The sequence below is a fragment of the Eptatretus burgeri genome, chromosome 16, assembly GCF_056783735.1.
Source record: "Eptatretus burgeri isolate ZD-2024b chromosome 16, Ebu_testis_v1, whole genome shotgun sequence".
NCBI lineage: Eukaryota > Metazoa > Chordata > Myxini > Myxiniformes > Myxinidae > Eptatretus > Eptatretus burgeri.
This window is the reverse complement of record NC_140976.1, coordinates 65,396,490-65,414,787: the sequence shown is the minus strand read 5'-3', so window position 1 is coordinate 65,414,787 and position 18,298 is coordinate 65,396,490. Positions and strand designations below refer to the sequence as shown.

Genomic DNA, 18,298 nt, shown 5'->3' with positions numbered 1-18,298 from the left:
TAAGTTTAGGGAGGTCTTTGTCCTGCAGTGAACTGAAAATGGGCTGATGATGATGACGATGCTGATGATGCCGATCACTTGAACCAAACAGAACAATAAAGTGATGTAAACTTCAAGAATAAACTTCTTTCTGATGACTGATCCTGTGTTATTGTAGCAATGTTCCAGCAACCAAATTTTCAGAACTTATTGCTGCTTGTGTGATTAATTTATACGGAATATATTTGGTTTCACCTCCTTGTCAACAGATCGAGGTGAAACTCTCAGTAAAATTCACAAGCAGGGAATTCAGCCTGAAGCGTATGCCTTCCCGCAAACAGACCGGTGTCTACGGTGTCAAGATCGGCGTTGTTACAAAGTAAGATGAGCTGCCTCCCTCCTCCTTTATACCCCACCTCTTATTTTCACCTGTAAGCATAAGAAAATAAACCCCTGTACATTGTCACCATACCTTTTGCTTCTGATAATTTTTGAAGGATCATTCGTGAATCCTTCAGTTTCATTCCCATCATTCAGCTTGTAGTATCGGCACATGCTGCTTGACATTCTGACCTCTGTACTGCATTATCTCCCCCCACCCTCCCCAAACCTAACTTTCCAGGCGTGAGCGCTCCAAAGTGCCGTACCTGGTACGGCAGTGTGTTGAAGAGATAGAGAAACGTGGCCTGGATGAGGTTGGCATATACCGCGTTTCCGGCGTTGCCACTGACATCCAGGCCCTGAAAGCGGCATTTGACAGCAGTATGTACTTTCTGCACTGCCACCCTCAGCCTTCCTCCCTTTTTCCTGACCCTATTCCCCATGAGTCACAGCAGTAATGACTTGATATTTCAAAAAAAACAAGACTTTCCATGAAGTATCGGCTTTATTTTATCGGAAATCAAACCTGATCGACGGTTGCAGGGAATTCCTCTTTGAAGCAGTTTGAAACGGGTTGGCTCGTTTGTCAAACGATTTCATTGATCTCAGTATTTCATTCTTCAGATGATGGATTACTCGGGGTACTGATGTACCTGCGGAACCGCACGTTGACAGAAAAAGCCTCGATACAATTTGGCAATTGTTTTTAAGTGTGTGATCTTGTTACATCTAACGATAACACATAATTTAAAAAAAAAAAATTTTGTATACCTTGTCGAGGCTCGTATGAGAGCTAACATACAACGCACAGCAAGGGGGGCATGAGACAAGAGGGGCGGGAGTGGGAAGAACAAAGCAGTGGGGAACAGAGACATTAGGAGATCTGAGGAAGGGAGAAGGATGGGATGGAGAACATGGTGAATACAAGATGGACATTACAGGGAGTTTCAGGAAGGAAAGCAGGGAATTTGAAGGAGGTGGGCTTGGGTGGATTATCGGGCGTAGAAAAGATCGAGGATTTGGATGGGGGATGATAAGAGGTGGTGGTGAACAGCTGTTTTGAAGGCCAGGAGGGAAGAATGGGATTAAATAGAGTGAGGAGTTTATTCCAAAGGTGGGGAAAAAAGAGGAATGAAAGAGTGAAGGTGAGCAGTGATTCGTGATTTTGGTAGTTTTACCAGAAGGGGTTGTTGGCGGACCTTGAGAGCCCTGTGGAAATGTGGTGGGGACAAATTGTAGAGAGAGTGGGGGGGGGCAAGGCTGGAGAGGAGACGGTAAAAGACAGAAAGACCACCGACCTTCCTGCGGTGAGAGAATGAGGCCCAAAGATTCAGCCTCACCGCAGGAGATACCAATGATCTGAAATGCCTTGGTTTCCACACCGTGAAGCCGAGAAAGGTGGGAGGCAGGAGCACCAGCCCAGATGAGAGAGCAGTACTGCATCAGGCTGCGGATGAAAGCTTTTTAGGTGGTCAGGAGCTCAGGTGGGCTGAGGAAGGATTTTGCATGACGGAGGATTCCCGGTCCGCGACTGGCTTTGGAGGCGAGGTTGGAAATGTGGATTTCCCAGGAAAGATCATGGCAGATAGTAAGACCCAGAAGCTTGAAAGAAAGGACTTCTTCCAGAGGATTGTTGAGAAAGTGGATGGGGGGGGGGTTCTAAACAGTCCTTTTGTAGAGACAAAGTGAGAGTGTGAGATTTGTCCGGATTGAAAGACATGTTCCACGTGTTGGACCAGTTTGTGATTTTATCCAGATCTGCAGTGAGCGAAGAAGCTGCTGCTTGCCGGTCTGAGGGATGACAGATGGAACGGCAGAGGGTGGAGTCGTCGGCAAAGAGAAATAGAGGATTTTCCAGAGAGTCAGAGAGATCATTGGTGAAAACCAGAAAAAGAACAGGGCCCAGAACGCTACCTTGAGGAACTCCAGCCTGCACAGGAAGAGGGGATGAAAGAACTCCATTTAGGGCCACACGTTGTCTGCGAGCCATGAGTGGAGATGGCCTTGGATACCATGGGAAGAGAGTCTGGTGATCAGTGCAGGGTGCCAGACTGTGTCAAACGCACGCAATATGTCTTGGGATCTGGCTCTGATTTCATGTCCGACATTGAGGACCTCCATCCATTGTTGGGAGAGCAGAAGCAGCATATCCAGGGTAGAGTGACCTGGTCTGAAACCAAATTGATGATCGGAAATCAGGCCATTCGAGAAGAGGAAGGATTTAATGTCTGAAGCGATGAAGGATTCCATAACCTTGCTGATGATTGGCAGAAGGCTGATTGGTCTGTAGTTGCAGGGATCTGTTTTTGCACCTTTTACTGCAGGGCAGTGATGTTTGCTGATTTCCAAGCAGGTGGCACATGACCTTGGGCAAATGAGAGCGTGAATAGAACAGAGAGAGAGGGTGAGCAAGAGCAGAAGAGCAGGTTTTTAGGACACGTGGGCTGATGCCGTCTGAACCGGTTGCAGAATCTAAGGTTTGACAGCAAGTAAATTCAGCAAGTTTTAACCATTTCATGCTATTTTAAATATCATTACAGGTGTTCAAATGAATTTTTACTCTTTCAAGGAATTCTAGAAAGTTCTACCTTAAAATATATATACTTATCAAAATGGCTACCAATCTTTGGCACTCATAGGGATATTGCACTTTGCTTCAAGTGGAGTAGTCTATCATTCCTCTGACCAGTGGGGAAGTTTTTCATTTGGCCAGGGTACTGGCAAGTTCTGTCGAAAGTACTGGGACACTTCTAGGAGGGAAAGAGGCTCATTCGCGCTCAGCGTAATAACACCTTTTGCTTTTCCTCACCTTGGATGATTGCAGTATATAGAAACTGTGATGTATAAGCAAAGCATTGAACAAACTTGTTTCTCGGCACGTCTGCAGATGACAAAGATGCGTCGGTATTGATGAGTGACATGGATGTAAACGCCATCGCCGGCGCCCTCAAACTCTACTTCCGTGAGCTTCCTGAGCCCCTCTTCACAGATGAACTTTATCCGAGCTTCGTAGAAGCCATTGGTAAACAAACCTTCACACCGCCCTTTGCACAGTGTGGATTGTTTTTACTGAATGCCCCAAATGTTCTCCTTTTATAAATGGAGAATTTTTTTATTGTTATAAATCTTTCTTAGCATCCAAGATTTGTTCAGCAGTTAATTCTGCTCTGGGAATCGAAATATGTACTTTCTCTGTTGTGGTAACATCTTGGTTGTTAGATGAGTACTTGACTCATTTTGACATTTGGGCAGGTAGATGTCGCTTCTCCGAACAATGACAAATGGAGTTAATGTGGGATTTGAACCAGAATTGAGATTTTAACCTGGGATCACAGTATCAATCGGCTGAATGCTTAGAATGGGAACACTAAATAGGTCGGTGTTGGCGGGTATGTTAGCAGGGCCTTGAGCGGCATTTCGTTGTTCCCTTCTGTGCCCCCACAGCGCTATCTGAACCAGTAGCCAAGGAGAGCTGCATGCTCAACATTTTGCAGACTCTACCGGAACCAAACCTCAACACCTTCTTGTTCCTGCTTGCCCACCTCAAGCGGTGAGACTTGATTGACCGGCAAGAGGATTTCTCTTGTGTAGAAAAAAAGTGGAGGAGTATCATGGTCGAGGCGGAGCAGAAGCGTGGTACCTTTGGACCTCCTTCACCCCTTATAAAGGGAAGAGAAGAAGAAGAATTGGCACACATGTAGCACAGCATTTCCTTTGGTTCAAATGTATTTCCAGAGGCCTCTGTGTCTTGATAGTTTTACTTAAATGATATTTGCCTTCATAGTCTACTGAAATCCCCTGGTAGTGGAAACCAGTCTCCTATCCGGTCCTTTTTGTGTGAATGCATTGAGGCTACAAACAGCCATTTTCATGCTGTTAAGTCAAAGCTGGAGGCCATTGTAAGTTGATAATTATTGGAAAATGGGCCACTTATTCGTCTGCAGTGTTGCTGAGATGGAGCCCGTAAACAAGATGTCCCTTCACAACCTCGCCACTGTGTTTGGCCCGACACTTCTTCGTCCATCCGAGAAGGATACAAAGATTGTGGCAAATCCTGCAGTGGCAATCACCATGTCTGATAGCTGGTCCCTTGAAGTGATGTCACAGGTAAGGGAGGGATGCTCTTCTGTTTGTGATCTGTATTCCTGGTAGATGTAATGTACATTTAATGTCCGTATGCATACGGGTTCGTAGGATAGCCCAGAGGTATGTACACTCATGTGTGCCGTCCTTTCAAATGGGATGGTAAACTGGGCACGGTGAACATGAGCCCTCGTCTCACACCAGCAATTTCTGCAAGGGTTCTGATTGATAAGGGGTGCCTGTCACACATCCGCTCTATTTAAGTAAGCATCCATTACACCGTTTAACAGTTTCCGAGGATTTTAGCAGTTCGGGAAAATAATTTTTATTGTTAAAAAGGTGCTTTTAACTAAAGCTGCAGTCTGCAGTGGACAAGGCCTGTGAAACAGAACTATCCACAGCAAAGAAGCAGTCACCAACCACGCTGTGGCCTGCAAGTCAACCGTCTGTTTAACGGTAAACAAAATCGCATTTCAAGACTGCTAAAATCTTCGTAAGAAACTGTGTAGCGGATTGCCTAAATATGATGAAGGTGTGACAGGCACCCCTTATTGAGCAGAACCCTTACAGAAATTGCTGGTATGGCACAAGTGTTCATGGTATGGTTACCATTCCAGCAAAGAGGCATGCACACATATATATATATATATATATATATATATATATATATATATATATATATATATATATATATATATATATATATATATATATATATATATATATATATATATATATATATATATATATATATATATATATATATATACATGTATGTATATATATCTTCTTCTTCTTCTTTCGGCTGCTCCCGTTAAGGGTCGCCACAGCGGATCATCCGTATGATCCGCATCGTGATTTGGCACATGTTTTACGCCGGATGCCCTTCCTGACGCAACCCTGGTCGCCTCTTACGACACAGGGATATGGTACACCTATTTTAACCGGGGTATACACCGGCCCAGTATACTGGTACTCATTTCGCCGACCTCGGAAGGATGACAGGCTGAGTCAACCCCCTGGTGTATTAATTCAGTGGCTCAACGGGGCTTGAACTCAGAACCTCTTGGATCCCAAGCCGTTGCCCTAACCACTGCGCCAACACCAGACGTGTGTGTGTGTGTGTGTGTGTGTGTGTGTGTGTGTGTGTGTGTGTGTGTGTGTGTGTGTGTGTGTGTGTGTGTGTGTGTGTGTGTGTGTGTGTGTGTGTGTGTGTGTGTGTGTGTGTATGTATGTATGTATGTATGTATGTATGTGCTCACACACACTCACACACACACACATCCTTCATAAAGCATTCACACCCCTTGACTTTTGTCACATTTTGTTGTGTTTCAGCCTGAATTTAAAACGGATTCAATTGAGATTTTTTTTTGTCACTGATCTGCACAAAATACCCAATAATGACAAAGTGAAAACGTATTTTAAGAAATTTAGACAAGTTGCTTAAAAATAAAAATCTGAAATGTCGGGTCAATAAGTATTCAACCCCCTGAGTCAATACTTTGTAGAACCGCCTTTGGCAGCGATTACAGCTGCGAGTCTTCTTGGAAATGTCTCTATCAGCTTTGCACATCTGGATTTGGGGATTTTCTCCCATTCTTCTTTGCAGATTTGCTCAAGCTCTGTCAAGTGTGATGGGGAGCATCGGTGAACAGTGACCGATCTTCAAGTCTTTCCACAGATTCTCAATGGGATTCAAGTGTGGGCTCTGGTTGGACCGACCAATCAAGGACTTTCACATTCTTGTTCTGAAGCCATACCAGTGTTGCTTTGGCTGTATGCTTGGGGTCATTCTCCTGTTGGAACGTTAATCTTCTCCACATTAGAAGGTCTTTTGCACTCTGAAGCAGGTTCTCCCCAAGGATTTCCCTGTATTTGGCTCCATTCATTGTTCCCTCTATCCTTACAAGTCTCCCAGTCCCTGCCGCTCAAAAGCATCCCCTAAACATGATGCTGCCACCACCATGCTTCACGAGAGGGAAGGTGTTCGAGGGATGATGAGCTGTGCTTGGTTTCTGTCAGACATAGCGCTTTGCATTCAGGCCAAAGAGTTAAATTTTGTCTCATTAGACCACAGAATATTTTATCTCATGTTCTCAGAGTCTTTCACATGCCCTTTTGCAAACTCCAGGTGTGCTGTCATGTGCCTTTTTCTCAGGAATGGCTTCCATCTGGCCATTCTCCTAAAAAGCCTTGATTTGTGAAGTGCTGCAGAGACTGTTGTCCTTGCAGCAGGTTCTCGCATCTCAGCCAAGGAACCCTGTAGTTCTGTCAGAATGGTCATTGGGTTCCTGGTCACCTTCCTAACCAAGGTCCTTCTTGCCCGGTTGCTCAGTTTGCTCAGACGGCCAGCTATAGGAAGAGTCTGGGTAGTTCCATATTCTTTCCATTTCCTAATGCTGCAGTCCACTGCGCTCTTGGGAACTTTCAACACTCGAGAAATTGTTTTATCCCCAGATCTATGCGTCCTCACAATTCTATCTCAGAGTTCTACGGACAGTTCCTTAGACTTCATGGTGGAGTTTCTGCTCTGACATGCCCTGTCAACTGTCGGACCTTGTATAGAAAGGTGTGTTTCTTTCTCAGTCACGTCCAATCAATTGACTTGGCCACAGGTGGACTCCAATCAAGTTATCGATACATCTCAAGGATGAACAAAGGAAATTGGATGCACCCGAGCTCAATTTGGAGTGGCATAGCAAATGGGTGAATACTTCATGACGCAAAACATTTCAGCTTTTTATATTTTAATAAATTTGTAAAAAAAAAATTAAAAACATGTTTTCACTTTGTCATTATTGGATATTTTGTGTGGATTGGTGACAAAAAAAATCTCACATTAATCCGTTTTAAATTCAGGCTGCAACACAACAAAATGTGACAAAAGTCAAGGGGTGTGAATACTTTCTTAAGGCTCTGTAGATATAAGACAGAGATGGCTGTCCGTTCGGCTGTTCACTGTTGACGCTGGTTTGCTGTGTGAAGGAAAGTGCAATATGATTGGCTTCTGGCAAGATTGAATAATGTGTCATGTTAGCTAGGAAAATATCAGCTAGGAAAAGCTGATATTCAAAATTTGATTCCATATTTGACGATTCAAATTCATGGCCTAAATAATGATGTTGACATCGAGAGTAAAATAATAAAAATATATATATCGGAAAATGATGTTTGTTTTTTTTCTAACCTGATATTAATGAAATACTGGCATCCGCATAGTATGAGGTAAAATTGCTCAAAATTAAAAAAAAATTTCACTCTTTTAAAGGTACAGTAATTATTGTATCCTTGATTTTATTTTACACTGTCCAGGAATCCCAGCAGTGATGTTTTTGGATTCGGATTCAATTTTTATTACTTGTACATTTTTAACATCTTCTTCTCCTTTCGGCTGCTCCCGTTAGGGGTCGCCACAGCGGATCATCATTATGATCCGCATAGTGATTTGGCACATGTTTTACACCGGATGCCCTTCCTGACGCAACCCTGGTCACCTCTTGCGACACAGGGATCATGTACATTTTTAACATATAAATGCAAAATGGACTCACTGTTTGTTTATTAACGGTGCGTGAAGATACGACCTCCGACTCTCCTCTAAGCTGTCTAGCCTGGGTTTGAATCTCGGCCCAGCTATAAAATGTTATCCTGGTGCTTCACAGACTGGGTGAATCATCAATGTGTGCGTCATTGTGCCGGACCTCACATGGATTTTAAAGTGGGCATCCTTTCTTCCGTAATTAGTTGATGGATGTTAAAGATCCCCATGTGTCCTTCACGAAGTACGGGTGAGCCAAACTACAAATTCCTGTCAGAACTACTGCTAGGAAAGCAATGGCAAACCAACCAGTGTGAAGTTCTTTAGGTTGGTGCCACACGTGCACTCGTTCGTTTCTCGAGAACATAGTGAAGGATGATTTATCTGACCATATCACATTTCTCCACTGCTCAGAATACCATTGCCTGTTTTCTTTGCACCACTGCACTCGCAAATTATGTGCATTGCCAGGTGTAATGAGCGCTTTGTGCACTGCAACCCAACTATAGTATCCCACTCTGCTGAGTTCTCGGCAGACCGTTTTTGATGGAACTCGCTGCTCGTGCCCCAGGTTGAAATTTGCAGTCAATTCATCTGCAGTTGGTCGCCTGCTTTGCCTTGTACTTCAAATTAATGCACAGATATCACGATCCTGGAGTATGCGCTTCCGCCCACTGTTGTCCTTTGCTGATAATGTCTTTCCCTCGGAGTTCCATGCCGACATCACCTGAGATAATGTTGCTCATGAAATATCAGCAAGTTGAACTGTCTTTGTCGCTGAAGCTCTTGCAAAACGTGCCCCAACAATTATCACTCTTTCAAAGTCACTGAGGTCTCTTACAGCCATGCGAGCCATAATTATAGGCAACCAGACCTGTGCAGTATTTTTATGCAAGGCCCTTAGCATGCTGAGATGTTATTTGCTTAATTAACACATGTGCCACACCTGTGTGGAAGCTGTTCCTTTCAATACACTTGCTGTCCCCTCATTTACCCAGGTGTTTCCATTTTTTTGGTCCACCACGTGCACCTTTCCATATATACATATATACACTTTACTTGTGTTATAACCTATTTAAAATCACTTTTGTTATTTTATTTATTTACTCACCACACCTCATGATCCCCTTGTATGGTTACCCCATAGGTGCAGGTACTGCTGTATTTCTTACAACTCGAGTCCATACCCAAGCCAGACAGCAAGCGACAAAGCCTGCTGTTCTCCACCGAGGTGTGAGGTTGACTAGGCCGGGTTCAACCGACTACTTGCACATTTTCACAGATTACTGGGAACTATTTTTGTCCCACGACTGGGACTTTGCCCTCCATGCCTTTGTTCCAGCTTCCTCTCGCCAACTCGTGTCATTATTTTATTCTCTTATTCAATTCCTATCCCTCTCATTCTCACGCAAAGCCTTTGTACTTGCTTCTTGAGACCAAAATGGCAATATAGCCTTCCATTGAGACCAGCTGGCTGTCTTCATTGGGATTTTTGTCGTTAAATTTTCCACAATTTGGTTTTTGAATTATGACGTACAAGGTTAGCTTTGATCAGACTCTACTGGAGACAAATTTGGGAGTCACATGACGTGAGTGTGGCATCTCTTCCAGCCAACTTACTGTGCTGCTTAAACCGTGAACACTGTACACTATGGATTGATTCTCTATTTCCGAGTTAAACTTATTTTCCCTGATACACTGGTTTTACTTTCTTTTTCATATTCTGACAAATCCAAACCACTCTGCATGGTCAGAGTAAGCCTTCAGTGGTATTCGCTGTAATATTACAGATGCTATTATTATTGTTATTATTATTATTATTACAATTTTATTTTCAAATTGCAACAACGATATTGCATTTTAACTACTATATTTGTGCAGGTTCACATTTTTGTTTTCTTCCCATCCGAGGCAAAAGAAGTTTCCTGAAACACTGTCAGCGAGGATTTATATTCGGGTTTTATTCCCTCATTTTGTTTTCTCATTTTCTTACATTTTGACATGCAGGCATGTTCTGTTAAAGATTTCTCTCTCTCTCTCTCTCTGTGTGTCTCTGTGTCTCTGTGTCTCTGTGTCTCTCTCTCTCTCTCTCTCTCTCTCTCTCTCTCTCTCTCTCTCTCTCTCTCTCTCTCTCTCTCTCTCTCTCTCTCTCTCTCTCTCTCTCTCTCACTCTCACTCTCACTCTCACTCTCACTCTCACTCTCACTCTCACTCTCACTCTCACTCTCACTCTCACTCTCACTCTCACTCTCACTCATTCTCACTCCCACTCTTTCTCTTTCTCTTTCTTTCCCCTATGCTTCCCCCTCTCACTCTTTCCCTCTCTCCTATTATATTCTTTCCATCACTCTTTTCCCTTTCTCCCACTCTTTCCCTCGCTCTCTGGTTTCCCCTTTATCCCTCTTTTTCTCTCTCCAATTATTTCCCTTTCTCCCACTCTTTCACTTATCTTCACTGTCTCCCTCTCTCCAACTGTCTCCCTCTTTCCAACTGTCTCCCTCTCTCCAACTGTCTCCCTCTCTCCAACTGTCTCCCTCTCTCCAACTGTCTCCCTCTCTCCAACTGTCTCCCTCTCTCCAACTGTCTCCCTATCTCCAACTGTCTCTCTACCTCTGTCAAAACTCTCTCTCTCTCTCTCTCTCTCTCTCTCTCTCTCTCTCTCTCTCTCTCTCTCTCTCTCTCTCTCTCTCTCTCTCTCTCTCTCTCTCTCTCTCTCTCTCTCTCTCTCTCTCTCTCTCTCTCTCTCTCTCTCTCTCTCTCTCTCTCTCTCTCTCTCTCTCTCTCTCTCTCTCTCTCTCTCTCTCTCTCTCTCTCTCTCTCTCTCTCTCTCTCTCTCTCTCTCTCTCTCTCTCTCTCTCTCTCTCTCTCTCTCTCTCTCTCTCTCTCTCTCTCTCTCTCTCTCTCTCTCTCTCTCTCTCCCCCCCCCCCCCTCCTATTTTTTCTCTCTGTCCTCTTCTTTCCCTCTCTCCAACTGTCTCCCTCTCTCCAACTGTCTCCCTCTCCGAGTCTCTCTTTTAATTTAATGTCTCGGAGAATATTAATTGTAGATAAAGAGTTCCAAGACCATAAAAGGTGTTTCATTATTTTAATGCTGTGATTTTGTTACTTTATGAAGATTTGTTTCAAATTGCTTTTGCAGCTATTGGTGAAAAGTTTTTTCTTCTTCAATTAAGTTTCAATTTTGGCTCCTTGGAAAAAAAAATGTGCAAGACATCCACTTTAATTGGGATGAATGGTAGGGGGTGGTGGGAGATGGAAGGCAAAGCAACATTAAGGGTATTAAAGGCACTATAAATGCTTCTTTGAATAATTATTACTTGTCAGAGTGGTTATTGTTTAAAAAAAAAGAATGGACCTTGTCTTGTTCTGTTTAAGGTTGTTCAAAAGATTTTCACTTTCCGGAGTACAGTATGCAATTTTCTACTGCAAAATTCGAACTCTCCCTGGATATCACTCGATAACTTTTGTGATCAACTGAAATTTAATGAAATCTTACAGCTACGATGAAAGTAAGGTATTTATTGCCTTTTTCTGTAAGAAAAAAGATAGAAGAAGAAAGCTAACAACGTTATTTCAACACATTTACCTACTTTGTGTATACCGTTGTGCACATTTCTGTAGTATCTACACGTATCTGAAATGTACATTAAAAGTTTGACCTTTTTCTGACGGCACTGCCCATCCAACACGCTCGAGTGGAGATTCCACTTCGAGTCGTCCGAGACGCTATCGCAGAACCGTGCCGAGTGCGAATCCGTCCGCAGGCTAAACGTAGCGTCGCTTGTGCTGAATACTTTACGCCTTATAAAAACCAAATCCAGGTCATTTTTAACAGAATTCTCGCCTGTGACCTCTGCACAATAATTGTGCCGGTCGGCCAAGGTTGTACCCATTTCAGGTTTCTGTCCAGCTGGTTGTCCTGAAGCGTTATTGTAAAAGTACTGTTAAAGTTCACAATACGAGCTTTTTGGTGATTAATTTATTCCCATTTATTTGGAAACGTTCCAATAAACTTTCAGCATGAAGTTGCACATTCCTGTCATTTGACCCTTTTTTAAAATGGAATCTCTGTCATCCTTTACCTTTTGAGTTGCATTGTTTTTGCTCTTTAATTGGTTTGAGAGAATCTTTTGCGCCGGTTTGAGAGATTGTTTAATTGATCTTGTTCTACTGAATTTGTGGAATAAAATGAGGCGACCAGCTCATTCCATCAGCATCTTCTGTATTCAGCTCTTTCCTTGAACTATCAATAGCACGGAAGAACCCATCCTTATGGAGGGATTAATTCCCCCAGAATTACGGATGGGGAAATTCCCCCAGAATTACGAACAGACGGGTTAATTCTCCCAGAATTATGGACGGACGGGTTAATTCTCCGAGAATTACGGACGGACGGGTTAATTCTCCCAGAATTGGACTATTTTCGTATGACTTGGATTACACCCTTCCTCTGAGCACGGTCACGGTGCAATGCCATACATGTTTCATGCGGAGAGAATTGGGTTCCTCTACCCCACCCTGAAGCCCTGGGACTATGATTTATCTTTTTCTCCTAAAACTTCCCGTGCGCACCCCGTCTACACCCAACAGTTTTCATCTCATTCAGTCCAGCTGTTGAGGATTGCATGGAAGGCCAACACTCCACCTCACAAACAAACAAACGTACACACACTTCTGGAATTGTACATAATACAATTCTGTTGCTGTCATATAACGTCAAATTGCTGGAATTACTCGCAAAAAACCCGTCTGTAAGGACCATCACTTGATCACGTGCACCACATGTGTGTCGCCATTTTTCTCAGAGATGGCCCAGACGGATCTTCGTCACACTTTCAGAGGTTCGTCGGGGAGCGTTTTAGGGAATGAAAAAAATTTGATTTGTATTTTTTTATCACCCTATAGTGCGTAAGCCTTTGTAGCTGTGTGGAAGGTGATATTAAATGATCCCCGGTCCCATTCCTTCGTCGGTGTAGGGAAGTTCTTTTAGGTCCCCACAAAAGAAGTTAATTTCTTGAAAATGCCAACAGGATTAGAACATCACTGGACAACGCCGGGTACCCCTTGCTAGTCCATTATATAAGGAGGGAAAGCTGTAAACAACCAGGAACTACAGAGACCTGTCAGCTTAACATCGGTCGTTATGAAGGTCATGGAGTCGATGGTCAGGGATGCCATGGTAAAGCACATGATGTCACATGACTTGTTTTCCAATGGGAGGTCCAGTACAAGTCTGCTGCTACGGTAGTTGTTTGCAAACTTGACTATATCACTGGATTATGGAGTGCCTGTGGATGTGATTTTTAAAAAAAAATTTCGATTCCTGCAAGGCTTTTGATTCGGTTCCCCCACATCAGACTCTTGGAGAAATCAAGATCGTATGGTATTGAAGAACCACTCATCACTTTGTGTTTTTTTTTAAGTGTACATTGTCAAGGCTTGTGGAAAAGCTAATACACTGAATGGATCAGGATGTAACAGGACAAAAGGATCAGGAGAGAGAAGGGGGAAACACCAACAGTAGAGTTGAGGGGGGAGGATTTGGACTAACAATGGGTGTTTGGAGGAATGGCAGCAGGAAAGGATTAAAGGGTGGACAAGATGGATACAGAAGGAAACTCTCAGGAAGGAAAAACTGGAAACCTGGAAGGAGGAGGGAGGGTGAAGGAGGGTCGAAAAGATCATGGTTTTGGATTGGGGATGATCTGAGATGGAAGGGAACAGCTGTCTTAAAGACCTGGAGGGAAGAATGAGATTGATGGGGATGTGGAAGTTGGTTCCACAAGCGGGGGTAAAAACAGGAACAAATGAGTGTGGAGGTGAGCAGTGATTCTGGATTTAGGTCGTTTCACCGGAAGAGGTTGATGGTGAACTGTGTGAGCCCTGCAAAAACATGGGGGGGGGGGTGAGTAACTAAGCACGATAAGAGCAGAGGGTGCAAGATCAGAAAGGATGCAGTGGAAGACCACCGACCTGTCTGTGATTTGAAGGTGATAGGCCCATAGACAGCTACATCGTGGGAGATTCCATTGATCTCAAAGGCCTTGGTTTCCACAGTGTAATGGTGAGAAGGTGATTATTTTTTAGATGGTGTATGGTCAAAGCAAAGAAATAAAGATACTTTTCCAGAAAGTCCCATTCTTCCCTCTCCAATTCTTTTCAATCCCATTCTTCCCTCCTGCCCTTCAAAACAGCTGTTCACAACCAACTATTATCTTCCCCCATCCAAATTCTCGATCTTTTCTACCCCCGTTAATCCACCCCAAACCCACCTCCTTCAAATTCCCTGCTTTCCTTCCTGAAAGTCCCTGTTGTGTCCCCGTGTTCCCCACCCCATCCCTCTCCCTTCCACAGATCTAATGTCTCTGTTACCCACTGTTTTGTCCTCTCCTCTCCCGCCCCTCTTGTCTCATGCCCCCCTCCCCCCCCCTTCTTGCTGTGTGTTGTGTGTTAGCTCTCATACGAGCCTCGACATTATATACAAAAAAAAGTCTAGAGATCACCGATGAAAATCAGGAATAGGACTGGGCCCAGAGCACTGCCTTGGGGCACTCCAGCCTTGACAGGGAGAGGAGATTAAAGGATTCCGTTGAGAGCCACGTATGTTAGCTATGAGAGTAGAGGAAGTCACTAAGCCAAGTGTGGAGTTGGCCTTGGATGTCATAGGCAGAGAGTTTGGGGAGTAAGGCAAGATGCCAGACTGTATCAAAAGTACGAGATATGTCCAGGGAGACGGCCCTGAACTCATGTCTGACATGGAGGACCTTCATCCATTGTTGGGTGAGTGGAAGCCAGAGTGACCTGGTCTGAATCCAAATTGTGATCTGAGATGAAGGCTGTTAAAAAAAAATGAATGATTTCATATCAACTACGATGATGACACAGCTATCTTTATAGTGCCATGGAGTGGTCACAGCTATGGTTACTTCCCTTCAATCTCAACAAATGCAAGACACCGCACCTGGGTAGAGGTAATATCTGGAAGTGATACTGTTACGAATCTGGCAGCCATGAGCACACAACATTCAGGTCCTTATAGAACAGTTATATCGGTAAGTGTGTGCTTCTAGTTAGGGTCTCGTCCCGAGTCTAATGGGAATTAATTGTACATGCGCTGTGGAATTATTTTATAGTTAGGATTTTTACATCATCAACAACTACAACAATAACGACACCATCACCCACGTGCATCGTGTCACGTACAGGGGTGAGGTGGAGAATGCTCCCCTGGCTGTTCCGTTTGGGTTCTCAGACACGCACGGTGGGAGGGTGGTCGTTGCCCTCCCACCAGACCACCCCTTGCCCAATCAGGGAAGCTATCACCTCAGGCTGGCTTATGGCCATAAGCACGAGCTGGCTATCACCTCGCCTGAGCAGATGGAGTGTTCGGCTCGGCCAATCGGGAGGCCACCACGAGTCGCCTGACAACACACGAGCCAATGGGAGGCGAGCGTGCCGAGAAAAGAAATCGCTGGGACCGGAAGGTCGGAAAGAAAGAGGAGAGGACGGAGACCAGGTGATCATGGCGATGGCAGAGTGGTGGTGGACGAAGGTTCTGCGGGATCACGGCGATTGCAGTCTACGGTCCTTTGTGGTGGTGGTGACCGAACAGTGCGGCGGCCGAGCAGCCAGGGACGAGGCCCGTGGACTTCGGGTCATGGGTTCGAGTCCCACCAGTGGTTTTGAAGTCGGTGTGGCCGCACGAAGCGGACAGGTACCATGGTCCGGCTTGACCGAGATGGACCCGCGGGGTCCAGTTTCTATTTGTGTGTGTGTGTCTGTGTGCCCTGTCTGATAAGTAGAATTGTTAAGTGCTTTTTGTTGTACATTATTTGCATTGCTAAGTCGGATAACTCTGCCCTTACGTGCTCCCCCCGTTCCCCAATTATTGTTAATAAATTCCCCTCTTGTGGAATGTACCAGCTCGTTCTTTGTCATTTCTGCCATTGGTTTACCACGGTGCATATTGGGGATTAGGAAGGCCGTCGCTGCCGTAATTGTGCATTTGGAGCGATGGGTCTCGGTAACCATCCGCTCGGGTTACACACGGTTCGAGCACAGTAACGGCTCGTTCCGCTTGAGGCCTACGGAGGGTGTGGTTCCCCGGTAGTTAGACTGTGTGGGTATTTAGGTATATTGAAATTAGGCAATTAACCCTACCCCACGCGGTCGACCTATTGGCGATCTTCGGTCCGATAAGGGACCCATGACCTTTCGGATTTAACGGAAAGGTACGACCTAAATTCAGGTGTGTTCGGTGGAGCCGACTCTACTGCTCCCCCTCGCGGTCGTGCTCGCCACCGATACCCGGCCCCACAACAATACGACATGGGTAATGGATTTTAGCGAAGTAATTGAGGAGACCAACGTTTGTATAATCATGAATGGAGAGTTTAGCTTCCATAAGCATGAGTAGTTCATGTTAAAAAGACCAACCAAACACTTGGACTCATCAAACGATGCTTTGTGAGTCTTGATGTAGAAATCCTATCTATGATGTTCAAGGCCCATCGGTGGATATGTTGATATTGCCCGGCACCCTCGATTCCTGGTGGACATCAGTAAAGGTGAGATGTCGAAACACGAGCTACAAGGATGATTCCCATGTTCTGTGAACTTTCCGATCCAGAGAGACTCCAGTGTTTGAATATGCATTCACTTTTCTCCCACCACCATGCTGATATGATCCAATCCAAACCTTAATGGTGTTCCACGGAATAGAGCGGATTAGACTACATTTCTTCACTCTGGTGGAACCCCTTTCAATGCGAGACCACTCTGTCTGTTTAAAGGCTTTCTGCAAAGGTGCAGCTTAGACATGAGAAAAAACTTCCTTCGTCAAATGATGAGATGAAGCTAGTTAAAGACTGGAACGGTCTTCCCCGGAATGTTGTGGATGCTCAATATGCTGAAGCCTCCATCGGGGTCTCGACATGGTTTGGTCGTGAATTGAGTGTTTCAATTTGTATTGACCGTCAGTCCGTCACCAATGAGTCCTCCAAACGGCAACACCAGTTTAACCCAGTACCATCCATACTGCAAATCAGAAGATCAACACGACTACCTTCACTTATATGGGTATATTAATATCAGGATTGTGCATCCAGATATTAATTTGCAATTGGTCACTGCCTTTGCTACCGATACAAGTTTTTAGCTCACCTGGAACTTAGTTCTCGGGAGCTTATGGGATGGCTGTCCGTCCGTCCACAAATACTTGCAACTTATTCTCAGAAACTACACATTCAATTTCGATGAAACGTGACCACCAACATTCATCACCCGTGATGTACCAAAGTTTGTTAACGACATTAAAAAAAAATTGGGGTCTGAGGGGGTTTACAGGTGGTGGCAGGGGGGGGTGCGTTGCTCCCCCAAAGTAGGTATTTGCTATAACATTGGTATATTCTGCTGATTCCATCCCACGTTGACTTCCAACTCGGTGTCATTATTCTACCAGGTGAGCGCCCAGGGGGATTGCTCTTATTTTTTTTTATAATATGGACCCTCTGCATCAAAAAGCAACATATATCGAACAAAGTTTCAAATAGAGCACCTCTCTGCCATTAGAGCATTTAAATTGCATCAGATGTGGCAATAAATGAAAATGGATGGAAGATTCCATTTGCATTTTTGCCCTTCCCCATCCCCACCCCGTTTGGAATCCCATGTGGGCATGGCCAATTTGGTAGTTGGTACAAAAGCAAACTACACCACAAGTGATCTATTCTTACAAAAGCAAGAAGAGCTCACCAGTGAGGTAGTGCCAAATTTTGAGGAACCACAGCCCTGCAAAAATGTGTCAGCTGTGACATCATGGCCACAACTAATCCACCATCACATCAAGTTTTAACGTGACCATTTGAGTCCCTAAAATGAGTGATAAATGAAATATGCACTTTTAACCATGATGAAGAAAAGCCTATCAGCCTGGATGGGATCCCAAACTTGAAGTTAAAGCAATTTGATGCTCTCCCAGGTTCACTACACTAGAGCATTCAATGAACTTGTCCAAGGGGATTGGGAAATGGAAGGATGGCTCACAGAAGGTATAACACCTTCTTCATCCCAGAATCTGAAAGAAACACAACTACCTCACAAATACCGGCCAATAACCGGTCTACCAACAACATACAAACTTTTAACAAGAATCATCACAGAAACAATGTTGTACCACCACCGAACACAACAAGGAGGCCAAGAGGCACAACAGAAGGGATGCAAGAGAGGATGTTATGGAACAATAGACCACCTACTACTAAGCAAGGCCACCCTCGAAAACCGCAACACGAGAAGACCCAAATTGTCCACAGG

At 44.4% G+C, this 18,298-nt stretch overlaps 1 protein-coding gene across 4 annotated transcripts in view; it reads left to right on the top strand.

The window, feature by feature from the left end:
- The window catches only part of LOC147011232 (breakpoint cluster region protein-like), a 194,939-nt gene extending 184,247 nt beyond the window's left edge, over positions 1–10,692 (top strand). For 2 of the 4 annotated variants that reach the window (XM_085859221.1, XM_085859220.1), the window contains 6 exons: positions 249–358; positions 602–741; positions 3,248–3,382; positions 3,805–3,910; positions 4,305–4,467; positions 9,132–10,691. In XM_085859221.1, coding sequence (XP_085715347.1) covers positions 249–358; positions 602–741; positions 3,248–3,382; positions 3,805–3,910; positions 4,305–4,467; positions 9,132–9,221 — 744 coding nt within the window. In that variant the 3' untranslated portion in view covers positions 9,222–10,691. Of the gene's footprint in view, positions 1–248; positions 359–601; positions 742–3,247; positions 3,383–3,804; positions 3,911–4,304; positions 4,468–9,131 lie in introns of all 4 variants that reach the window. The other 2 variants (XM_085859219.1, XM_085859222.1) reach the window with 2 other exon arrangements.
- Positions 10,693–18,298: the final 7,606 nt, after the last annotated feature.